Here is a 13,252-nt window from a genome sequence, read left to right on the forward strand (position 1 = left end):
ACGGGAGTAGTGCCAGAGGACTGGAGGCTAGCAAACGTGGTTCCCTTGTTCAAGAAGGGGAGTAGGGATAATCCTAGTAACTATAGGCCAGTGAGTCTCACTTCTGTTGTGGGCAAAGTCTTAGAGAGAATTGTAAGGGATAGGATTTATGCACATCTGGATAAGAATGATGTGATCAAGGATAGTCAGCATGGTTTTGTGAAGGGCAGGTCGTGCCTCACAAACCTTATTGAATTCTTTGAGAAGGTGACTAAGGAGGTAGATGAGGGGAAAGCGGTAGATGTGGTATATATGGATTTTAGTAAGGCGTTTGATAAGGTCCCCCATGGTAGGCTACTGCAGAAAATACAGAGATATGGCATTGAGGGTGAGTTGGAGGTTTGGATTAGGAATTGGCTGGCTGGAAGAAGACAGAGGGTAGTAGTTGATGGCAAAGGTTCATCTTGGAGTGCCGTCACTAGCGGTGTTCCGCAAGGATCTGTTTTGGGACCATTGCTGTTTGTCATTTTTATAAATGACCTGGAGGAAGGGTTAGAAGGTTGGGTGAGCAAGTTTGCGGATGATACGAAAGTCGGAGGAGTTGTAGACAGTGAGGAAGGATATGACAGGTTACAGCGGGATATAGAGAAGCTGCAGAGCTGGGCAGAAAGGTGGCAAATGGAGTTCAATGTAGCTAAGTGTGAGGTGATTCACTTTGGTAAGAGTAATAAAATGATGGATTACTGGGCTAATGGTAGACTACTTGATAGTGTGGAATAGCAGAGGGATCTTGGTGTCCATGTACACAGATCTCTGAAAGTCGCCACCCAGGTAAATAGTGCAGTGAAGAAGGCATATGGCGTACTGGCTTTTATTGGTAGAGGAATTGAGTTCCGGAGTCCTGAGGTCATGCTGCAGTTGTATAGGACTCTGGTGCGGCCGCATCTGGAATATTGTGTGCAGTTTTGGTCGCCCTACTATTGGAAGGATGTGGAGGCACTGGAACGGGTGTAGAGGAAGTTTACCAGGATGTTGCCTGGTATGGTAGGAAGATCCTATGAGGAAAGGCTGAGGCACTTGGGGTTGTTTTCATTGGAGAAAAGAAGGTTTAGGGGTGACTTGATAGAGGTGTACAAGATGATTAGGGGGTTAGATAGGGTTGACAGTGAGAACCTTTTTCCACGTATGGAGTCAGCTATTACAAGGGGGCATAGCTTTAAATTAAGAGGGGGGTAGATATAGGACTGATGTTAGGGGTAGGTTCTTCACTCAGCGAGTCGTAAGTTCATGGAATGCCCTGCCAGTAGCAGTAGTGGACTCTCCCTCTTTATGGGTATTTAAGCGGGCATTGGATAGGTATATGGAGGATAGTGGGTTAGTGTAGGTTAGGTGGGCTTTGATCGGCGCAACATCGAGGGCCGAAGGGCCCGTACTGCGCTGTATTCTTCTATGTTCTATGTTCTATGTTCTATGTCTCTTAAACTCAATCCCCCTGTTAATGAAAGCCAAAACACCATATGCTTTCTTAACAACCCTGTCCACCTGGGTGGCAATTTTAAGGCAATTTTACCTGCACACCAAGATCCTCTGTTCCTCCACACTGTCAAGAATCCTGTCTTTAATCCTGTACTCAACTTTCAAGTTTGACCTTCCAAAATGCATCACCTCGCATTTATCCAGGTTGAACTCCATCTGCCTTCCATACCATCTGCTCGAAGGAGGTTCTAATCAATATTGGAAAAGTTAAAGTCACCCATTACAACAATCCTACTACGTCCACACTTTTCCAAAATCTGCCGCGCTATGCTTTCTTCAATCTCCCTGCTGCTATTGGGGGGCCTGTAGTAAACCCCTAATGAGGTGACTACTCCCTTATTGTTCCTAATTTCCACCCATACTGACTCAGTAGGCAGACCCTCTTGACAATGGAAGCTTCTGTAGCTGTGATACCCTCTCTGCTTGGCAGTGCTACACCCCCTGCTCTTCCCCCCCCCCCCTTCCCTATTCTTTTTAAATGCTCTAAACCCTGGAACATCCACCAACCATTCCTGCCCCTGAGAAACCCACATCTCTGTTATGGCCACAACATCATAGCACCAGGTACTGATCCATGCTCTAAGCTCATCACTTTTATTCCTGATACTCCTTGCATTAAAGCAAACATACTTTAACTGATCCCTTGGTTCTTTTCCAGGAAATTCCTTCCCACTGGCTGTGCTACCTCTAGGTAATAGGCATAAGAGCAACAACATTGCCGTTTTCTCATAATTACTTCAGAAAATTGGAAAAAAAGGTACAGGAGGTTGATGGAGTAGGGAACTGGGCAAATAGATGGCAAGTGCAGTTCAACATATGAATGGTTGAATGTGTCAATAAAGAGATCTGATCTTCATTCCTCTAAACTCCAGAGACTATTGGCCTAAACTGTTCAATCGCACTTCATAAGACAAGTCCCTTATTTCTGAAATCAATCTATTGAACTGCCTCCAGTAAAACTATATCCCTTGTCAAGTAAGGGAACCAAAAATGATTGCAATACTCCAAGCGTGATCTCACTAATGCCTTGTACAGTTGCAGCAACACTTCCCTACTTTAACACTCTATTTCTTTCACAAGTCGAAAAGCACCTATTAAGCCTAAAGAGAAAGTGAGGACTGCAGATGCTGGGGATCAGAGCTTAAAAATGTTCAAAGTTTGGGAGAAGATTTGTAGCTCGGGTGCTCGTTGTTGTGGTTCTGTTCGCCGAGCTGGGAATTTGTGTTGCAAACGTTTCGTCCCCTGTCTAGGTGACATCCTCAGTGCTTGGGAGCCTCCTGTGAAGCATTTCTGTGCTGTTTCCTCCGGCATTTATATTGGCCTGTCTCTGCCGCTTCCGGTTGTCAGTTCCAGCTGTCCGCTGCAGTGGCCGGTATATTGGGTCCAGGTCGATGTGTTTGTTGATAGAGTCTGTGGATGAGTGCCATGCCTCTAGGAATTCCTTTGACAACGGAACGAGGACATGTCACAACCCAAAGGACTAGCCACACTACCATACATCAGGAGCATTTCCGAACTGACAGCCAGACTACTGCGACCACTAGGACTCATAACAGCACACAAACCAACAGCCACGCTCAGACAACAACTCATCAGAACGAAGGACCCAATACCCAGCATGAGCAAAACCAATGTAGTGTACAAAATCCCATGCAAGGACTGCACAAAACACTACATCGGACAAACAGGAAGACAGCTAACAATCCGCATCCATGAACACCAACTAGCCACGAAACGACACGACCAGCTATCCTTAGTAGACACACACGCAGATGACAAGCAACATGAATTCGAATGGGACAACACTACTATTATAGGGCAAGCCAAACAGAGAACAGCCAGGGAATTCCTAGAGGCATGGCACTCATCCACAGATTCAATCAACAAACACATCAACCTGGACCCAATATACCGACCACTACAGTGGACAGCTGGAACTGACAACCAGAAGCGGCAGAGACAGGCCACTATAAATGCTGGAGGAAACAGCACAGAAGCGCTTCACAGGAGGCTCCCAAGCACTGAGGATGTCACCTAGACAGGGGACGAAACGTCTGCAACACAAATTCCCAGCTCGGCGAACAGAACCACAACTTAAAAATGTGTTGCTGGAAAAGCACAGCAGGTCAGGCAGTATCAAAGGCGAAGGAGAACTGATGTTTCGGGCATAAGCCCTTGTTCAGGAATGAGGAGGGTGTGCCAAGCAGGCTAATATAAAAGGTAGGGAGGAGGGACTTTGGGGAGGGGCGTTGGGAATACCTCCACACACACCATTTACTGCATCCGCTGCACCCGATGTGGCCTCCTATACATTGGGGAGACAGGCCGCCTACTTGCGGAACGTTTCTTCTCGACCTCTCTGCCCCCACCTCCTCTCTGGCCTATCACCCTCACCTTAACCTCCTTCCACCTATCGCATTCCCAAAACCCCTCCCCCAAATCCCTCCTCCCTACCTTTTATGTTAGCCTGCTTGGCACACCCTCCTCATTCCTGAAAAAGGGCTTACGCCCGAAACGTCGATTCTCCTTCGCCTTTGATGCTGCCTGACCTGCTACGCTTTTCCAGCAACACGTTTTTAAGCTATTAAGCCTAAAGGCCAAGAAAGCAAGAATTCATGACTCTGCATCAATCCACACGGCAGGACAATTACTTGTTGATCAAAAGTCTTTCTGAATCTTATTCACTCAGGAGAAGAAACTGTTTGGTAATAGCTGAGCTTCCTCTGGCCAATTTATACGTTGTAAATCTGACTATGCCACTTTGAAGTCTTTGGTGGCATTTTAAAACGAAAGCTATTTAAGTGTGCGCCAATTAAACATTTTATTACTTTCAAATGCCATCCATTTACCAACCTATTCTGTCAGCAAGTAATGAGAGAAATTTATTTCAAGTGTATAATTTAACAATCCCTCACCTCCCTTGCGAATCAGTGCGTTTGAACTATAGGGCAGACTATCCAAACAGCCTGCATCAAATAATCCACTTCAAACTGAGGTAAAAGCCAATGTCATCAACATTACGACTCAGCTTGCGTTTGTGTTTCCACCACAGCTTATTCTCATGTTCTGTTCGGTTCAAGTATCCACTCATGGGGAGTGCTGAATAATCTCTAACATATTCAGGGAACTCGAGACAATCTCTTGTCGAGAGAGGACAACGTAAGCTGATGTTGGGAATTCAGTGAAATTCACATGTAAATGCAAAATTTACGTCTAGTTTTCTGCAAAACTGAAAACCTCTCTCAGCTATACATCAGCCATGGCTTGTAGGCATTAGCAGTGTTCACCAGCATAGTGAAGGCTGCAGAACACTGGGGTACAGTACTAGTGGGGACAGGTCTGTCTCTGTATAACACTGGGGTACAGTACCGGTGGGGACAGGTCTGTCTCTGTATAACACTGGGGTACAGTACTAGTGGGGACAGGTCTGTCTCTGTATAATACTGGGGTACAGTACTGGTGGGGACAGGTCTGTCACTGTATAACACTGGGGTACAGTACTAGTGGGGACAGGTCTGTCTCTGTATAACACTGGGGTACAGTACTGGTGGGGACAGGTCTGTCTCTGTATAATACTGGGGTACAGTACTAGTGGGGACAGGTCTGTCTCTGTATAACACTGGGGTACAGTACTAGTGGGGACAGGTCTGTCTCTGTATAACACTGGGGTACAGTACTAGTGGGGACAGGTCTGACACTGTATACCACTGGGGAACAGTACTAGTGGGGACAGGTCTGTCTCTGTATAACACTGGGGAACAATACTAGTGGGGACAGGTCTGTCACTGTATACCACTGGGGAACAGTACTGGTGGGGACAGGTCTGTCCCTATAAAACATTGCGGTTCAGTACTGGTGGGGACAGGTCTGTCTCTGTATAACACTGGGGGACAGTACTGGTGGGGACAGGTCTGCCTCTGTGTAACCCTGGGGGACAGTACTGGTGGGGACAGGTCTGTCTCTGTATAACACTGGGTACAGTACTGGTGGGGACAGGTCTGTCACTGTATAACACTGGGGAACAGTACTGGTGGGGACAGGTCTGTCTCTGTATAACACTGGGGGACAGTCCTGGTGGAGACAGGTCTGTCTCTGTGTAAAACTGGTGTACAGTACTGGTGGGGACAGGTCTGTCTTTGTATAACACTGGGGTACAGAACTGGTGGGGACAGGTCTGTCACTGTATAACACTGGGGTACAGTACTGGTGGGGACAGGTCTGTCTCTGTATAACACTGTGGTACTGTGCTGGTGGGGACAGGTCTGTCTCTGTATAACACTGGGGTACAGTACTAGTGGGGACAGGTCTGTCACTGTATACCACTGGGGAACAGTACTGGTGGGGACAGGTCTGTCACTGTATACCACTGGGGAACAGTACTGGTGGGGACTGGTCTTTCTCTATAAAACACTGGGGTACAGTACTGGTGGGGACAGGTCTGTCTCTGTGTAACACTGGGGTACAGTACTAGTGGGGACAGGTCTGTCTCTGTATAACACTGGGGTACAGTACTAGTGGGGACAGGTCTGACACTGTATACCACTGGGGAACAGTATTAGTGGGGACAGGTCTGTCTCTGTATAACACTGGGGAACAATACTAGTGGGGACAGGTCTGTCACTGTATACCACTGGGGAACAGTACTGGTGGGGACAGGTCTGTCCCTATAAAACATTGCGGTTCAGTACTGGTGGGGACAGGTCTGTCTCTGTATAACACTGGGGGACAGTACTGGTGGGGACAGGTCTGCCTCTGTGTAACCCTGGGGGACAGTACTGGTGGGGACAGGTCTGTCTCTGTATAACACTGGGTACAGTACTGGTGGGGACAGGTCTGTCACTGTAAAACACTGGGGTACAGTACTGGTGGGGACAGGTCTGTCTCTGTATAACACTGGGTACAGTACTGGTGGGGACAGGTCTGTCACTGTATAACACTGGGGAACAATACTAGTGGGGACAGGTCTGTCACTGTATACCACTGGGGAACAGTATGGTGGGGACAGGTCTGTCCCTATAAAACATTGCGGTTCAGTACTGGTGGGGACAGGTCTGTCTCTGTATAACACTGGGGGACAGTATTGGTGGGGACAGGTCTGCCTCTGTGTAACCCTGGGGGACAGTACTGGTGGGGACAGGTCTGTCTCTGTATAACACTGGGTACAGTACTGGTGGGGACAGGTCTGTCACTGTATAACACTGGGGTACAGTACTGGTGGGGACAGGTCTGTCTCTGTATAACACTGGGTACAGTACTGGTGGGGACAGGTCTGTCACTGTATAACACTGGGGAACAGTACTGGTGGGGACAGGTCTGTCTCTGTATAACACTAGGGTACAGTACTGGTGGGGACAGGTCTGTCACTGTATAACACTGTGGTACTGTGCTGGTGGGGACAGGTCTGTCTCTGTATAACACTGGGGGACAGTCCTGGTGGAGACAGGTCTGCCTCTGTGTAAAACTGGTGTACAGTACTGGTGGGGACAGGTCTGTCACTGTATAACACTAGGGTACAGTACTGGTGGGGACAGGTCTGTCTCTGTATAACACTGTGGTACTGTGCTGGTGGGGACAGGTCTGTCACTGTATAACACTGGGGGACAGTACTGGTGGGGACAGGTCTGTCTCTGTATAACACTGTGGTACTGTGCTGGTGGGGACAGGTCTGTCTCTGTATAACACTGGGGTACAGTACTAGTGGGGACAGGTCTGTCACTGTATACCACTGGGGAACAGTACTGGTGGGGACAGGTCTTTCTCTATAAAACACTGGGGTACAGTACTGGTGGGGACAGGTCTGTCTCTGTATAACACTGGGGTACAGTACTAGTGGGGACAGGTCTGTCTCTGTATAACACTGGGGTACAGTACTAGTGGGGACAGGTCTGACACTGTATACCACTGGGGAACAGTACTAGTGGGGACAGGTCTGTCTCTGTATAACACTGGGGAACAATACTAGTGGGGACAGGTCTGTCACTGTATACCACTGGGAAACAGTACTGGTGGGGACAGGTCTGTCCCTATAAAACATTGCGGTTCAGTACTGGTGGGGACAGGTCTGTCTCTGTATAACACTGGGGGACAGTACTGGTGGGGACAGGTCTGCCTCTGTGTAACCCTGGGGGACAGTACTGGTGGGGACAGGTCTGTCTCTGTATAACACTGGGTACAGTACTGGTGGGGACAGGTCTGTCACTGTATAACACTGGGGTACAGTACTGGTGGGGACAGGTCTGTCTCTGTATAACACTGGGTACAGTACTGGTGGGGACAGGTCTGTCACTGTATAACACTGGGGAACAGTACTGGTGGGGACAGGTCTGTCACTGTATAACACTGGGGAACAGTACTGGTGGAGACAGGTCTGTCTCTGTGTAAAACTGGTGTACAGTACTGGTGGGGACAGGTCTGTCACTGTATAACACGAGGGTACAGTACTGATGGGGACAGGTCTGTCACTGTATAACACTGGGTACAGTACTGATGGGGACAGGTCTGTCTCTGTATAACACTGGGGGACAGTCCTGGTGGAGACAGGTCTGTCTCTGTATAACACTAGTGTACAGTACTGGTGGGGACAGGTCTGTCACTGTATAACACTAGGGTATAGTACTGGTGGGGACAGGTCTGTCACTGTATAACACTGGGTACAGTACTGGTGGGGACAGGTCTGTCTCTGTATAACACTGGCGGACAGTACTGGTGGCGACAGGTCTGTCTCTGTGTAAAACTGGGGTACAGTACTAGTGGGGACAGGTCTGTCTCTGTATAACACTGTGGTACTGTGCTGGTGGGGACAGGTCTGTCTCTGTATAACACTGGGGTACAGTACTAGTGGAGACAGGTCTGTCACTGTATACCACTGGGGAACAGTACTAGTGGGGACAGGTCTGTCTCTGTATAACACTGGGGAACAGTACTGGTGGGGACAGGTCTGTCTCTATAAAACACTGGGGTACAGTACTGGTGGGGACAGGTCTGTCTCTGTGTAACCCTGGGGGACAGTACTGGTGGGGACAGGTTTGTCTCTGTATAACACTGCGTACAGTACTGCTGGGGACAGGTCTGTCTCTGTATAACACTGGGGTACAGTACTGGTGGGGACAGGTCTGTCACTGTATAACACTGGGGTACAGTACTGGTGGGGACAGGTCTGTCTCTGTATAACACTGGGGTACATTACTGGTGGGGACAGGTCTGTCTCTGTATAACACTGTGGTACTGAGCTGGTGGGGACAGGTCTGTCACTGTATAACACTGGGATACAGTCCTGGTGGGGACAGGTCTGTCTCTGTATAACACTGGGATACAGTACTGGTAGGGACAGGTCTGTCTCTGTATAACACTGGGATACAGTACTGGTGGGGACAGATCTGCCACTGTATAGTTCTGGGGTACTGGTCTGGTGGTGATACAATGTTCCACAAGACTACTGAACTTATTGCTGGTGATATGTCAGCGTTGCTAGCCAACAGGAAGTCTGTAGAGTTTTTGTGTTCTTCACACTTTTATGTCATTTAAAGGGAAAACTCACATTGTCAGGAATAGGAGTGGTACTTCCTCTAACATATTGACACTAAGTTCCTCACAGATGGAAATTTCAAAATCTCAGGAAGGAAGCAGATTTGGTTGACTGGGAGACAGTGAATGAAGCCACTCAATGTTATACCTGTGCTACCTTGCTGAGGCAGAAGTTAATGAACATGAAGATGTTACAAGTTCTTCCAGGAGTGAATGAAAGTCAATATTTGGTTGTTGAACAAGCTTAAATGTGTAAACTACCCAAGAGAATAGTAGGAAGCATTTCCACTTCTACTCTTAGGTGTTTTTACTTATTCTCCAGTGATGTCTTCTCATGATTGAACTCACTTCATGAGTTAAGGCTGTCTCGAGTGAGCTGTATTAGACTCCAAACCAGTCTGATAGCTGTTTCCCAAGGGGAGAGATTTCAGGAGGAGGGAGGGAGTGTGCAGAGTGAAGTCAAATGGAAATCTGGTAAAGCACAAATGCTAAAAAGGGTAGTGATGACACTCTGGTTGGGATTGCAATCTCTGAATTAATTAATTCTGCGCCAGGTCAGTGCTGAATCTTAAAGTATCCCACTTCTGGAATGTCTTGTTGCTGCATTGCTTTGATTTGATTCAATTTATTATTGTCATATGTAACAAGATACAGTGAAAAGTTTTGTTTTGCATGCTATCCAGACAAATCATACCTTGCGTAAGTACACCAGGGCAATCGAACAGAAAGCAGAATATATTGTGACAGATACAGAGAAGGTGCATTGAAAGATCAACTCTAATATATGAGGGATCTATTCATAAGTCTGATAACAGTAGGGAAGAAGCTGGTTTGCAATCTGTTGGTACATGTTTTCAAACTTTTGTATTTTCTGGAAGGGATGGAAGAGAGTATAACTAGGGTGGGAGATTCTATGATTATATTGGTTGCTATCCCGAGGCAGCGGGCAGTATAGATGGAGTCAGTGGATAGAGGGCTGGTTTATGTGATAGGCTCGGCTGTGTTTACGACTCTCAGTAGTTTCTTGCAGTCTTCAGAAGAACAGTTGCCAAACCAAACTGTTGTGCATCCGGATAGGATGCTTTTTATCTGTAAAAATTGGTAGGAATCATTGTGGACATGGAGGAAGTGAGGGCTGTAGATGCTAGAGATCAGAACCAAAAAGTGTGGCGCTGGAAAAGCCCAGCCAGTCAGGCAGCATCTGAGGAGCAGGAGCGGCAATGTTTCGAGCATAAGCTCTTCACCAGGAATAAGAAGAGCTTATGCTCAAAACGTCGACTCTCCTGCTTCTCAGAGGCTGTGTGATTGGCTGTGTTTATCCACCAAGCACTTTTTGACTGTCATTGTGGGCATGCCAAATGTTCTTAGCCTCCTGAGGAAGTTGAGGCGTTGGTGTGCTTTCTTGTCTGTAACGTCGACGTGGATGGACCAGCACCAGTCATTGTGTATTGTGTTTCCAAACCCCACGTCTTATTTTCTGGTTCTAATCGAATGCTCTTGTTTGTGTGTGTGTTTGTTTTGCTGCAGGGACCTTTTGCATCATCTCACTGTGTACCTGCGTTGCTGGAATTAACTTTGAACTCTCCCGCTACCCGAGATACCTGTACGGTCTCCCTGACGACATCAGTCACGGCTACGGCTGGTCCATGTTCTGCGCCTGGGGAGGTCTCGGGTTGACACTCATCGCTGGTTTCTTCTGCACATTGGCACCGTCCGTCCAAACCGTCCCCAGGACGAGCTACCCAAAATCGAGACCGGAAAATGGCACAGTATGCTAAGAGCTGGAAGGAGCAACCCAACACTGAGGGAGACCAGCCCAAGAGTGTTGCTCAATCGGTGCCTGGCTTGATGGACCTTTGATGGCACAAGCTGGACAGCAAACCCTGAGCAATGTATAATTCATGACTTATATGTTAGTCTTATTTCTTTCAATGAAGAAGAACTTTATGTATATGCTGTATCTATACTGTTACATTCAATGGAGATGATCAAAAGTCTGACATCTTTGTTGTGCTGATGAATAGTTTCGATTAGTCAGGTTCACCTTGGTGGATATGTCCCAAACTTACCCTGCTGTAGTGTACAGATTTCTCTTCCATTAAAATCCAGAACTCTGTGTGTCGGGAATACTTTCACAGATCATTTTCATACTGACTTGTGTGTGTGCGCGTATGTATGTATGTGTGTGTATGCGTGAGTGTGTGTGTGTTTTATTATCAGTGTATCTTGTGAAACTGTAATTTATTTACTTCCCTGTGGAAATAAACTGTACTGGAATCTGAACTTGAACAGGGGCTGAAGTCTGCCTTGGTGACATACAATGATGTTCTTCACGCTGAGCTTTCTCTCTGCATTAAATGTCTCCATGTCTCCCAGTTGTTTGGAGGTATTGGTTTTGATTCACATTGTGCAACAGGTCAGGTCCCTTGTCCAGGTCCACAGTGTTGGATTTAGCAGTAAGGTTCTCGTTTACTCACAGAGCTGAATTTTAATTTCATCTTGCTTACATACAATGACAGCTCTGTGCTGATAATTATGTGCAACACCATTCTCCTGCCACTTTGTTTAATCTAACTCTTACATATTCTCCTATTCCTTTCTGCACCGTGTTTAGAAGTAGAAGTCTCTTCTCCATCCCTATTCATTTTACCTTTTACACTCTGCTCTCTGCAGTGTACAAGCCTTGTATCCAGGTCAGCTGGGGATTTTGTAATCTCCTGGATTATGGAATGATGTCAGAATGTCTAACTACAACTGAACTGGAAAGCACTGCAGTATTAAATATTTGCCAAGCACATGAGAAACCATTATAAAGCAATAATTACAATTGTTTAATTATCTCAATGTTGTGTTCCATGCTCGTGTTCCCTAAGTTCTACACAATGATAATATCCATGGAATGCGTGTTCAACATATTTCTAGATAAGTGAAAACAATATCACTTCCAGACTGGATAGTCTGGTCCCTCCTCCACCTTCTCTCTTGGAATGACAACAATTTGCATTAAGACAAGACCAAACATTTACAACCTTCTGAGGGATGCAATTCCTCCCCAACTCTGTCCATATACCTGCTCAATCCCTTTCTCCTGAGCCTATGCCTCCAGTCCTCGTAGTAACATTCCTGCATGAAAATGTTCAAACAGTTCTTCACAGGTAAGTACTCACACAGCAAGACAAAGAGGGATGGTGAAGAACATTTTTAATGGGGGGTTTGTGAAAAACGAGTGTAACTTAAAAAAACATGGATTCTTGTTACGGAAAGGAATCAAAGGCAATCTGGGATAGATGGGGATATGAAATTCAGACGATCTCATTGAATGGTGGGGTAGGCTTGATGGTCAGAATGGCCTACGAATTGGCACATTCATAAACCAATGAGGACCCAAGGAAAATCCTGACCAGCTGCCTCATTTACCCAATTACTAGTGTTAAAAATCAAAAACGTCACGCATTTCACTTCCAAGGTTTATGAAGACATCTAAGACCTCAGTCACAACTCTTTCTTTCAACAATACCACTCCGTTGTCAAAATTTGTGTTTTGATCTTCACTCAGCTTAAGGTATAACACAACCAATTCATTTTCTCCTGCTGTTCATGGGTCATTCGATAACACCGACTCTGAATTCAATTTATTGAGCCATTTCCTATGACACAATTACCCCCCCCAGAACAATCTCTCAGTCTCTGAATCTAAACCGCTCAGCACTCACAGCTTTTCTGTGGTGCAGTGCTTCCTGATTTCACTTGCCCAATGGGGTAGCTCTCATTTGAAGCTTAGCCCTATTCCTCCTGACTTTTCCACAACTTCATTTCTGTCTATGACATCAAATCTTCTGAGCACCTCGATCAGTTAAGCCCTCACTTGTCTAATCTCAAGAGAATTCAGGCCACACAACTGAAACTTCTCATCACAGAGTAACCCTTTTAGTACCAATATCAATCTGATGAATCACTGTCACTTTGCTTCAGAACCCAATGTATCCTTTCTGACGTTCAGGACCAAAAATTAACATCAACACTTCAGGTGGAATCTGGCCAAATCCCTGTATAACTGAGATCATTCCCTCCTCTTTATATATCTGTCCCATTGAGACAGAGGTCAACATTTCACTTGTTGATTTTGTTTGCACATGTCCAGTAGCTTTAAATGGTTCCTGTACTTGAACTTTTATCATTCCTCGACATTTCTCACCATAGAGAAAATGATCAG

General features: G+C 46.4%; 1 protein-coding gene across 1 annotated transcript in view; it reads left to right on the top strand.

Annotated features, from left to right (window-relative positions):
- Positions 1–11,414, top strand: part of tmem178bb (transmembrane protein 178Bb) — a 369,598-nt gene extending 358,184 nt beyond the window's left edge. The window contains exon 4 of the mRNA XM_072552466.1: positions 10,567–11,414. Coding sequence (XP_072408567.1) covers positions 10,567–10,817 — 251 coding nt within the window. The 3' untranslated portion in view covers positions 10,818–11,414. The remainder of the gene's footprint in view (positions 1–10,566) is intronic.
- The last annotated feature ends 1,838 nt before the right edge of the window (positions 11,415–13,252 follow it).

The sequence above is a fragment of the Chiloscyllium punctatum genome, chromosome 32, assembly GCF_047496795.1.
Source record: "Chiloscyllium punctatum isolate Juve2018m chromosome 32, sChiPun1.3, whole genome shotgun sequence".
NCBI classification, from domain to species: domain Eukaryota; kingdom Metazoa; phylum Chordata; class Chondrichthyes; order Orectolobiformes; family Hemiscylliidae; genus Chiloscyllium; species Chiloscyllium punctatum.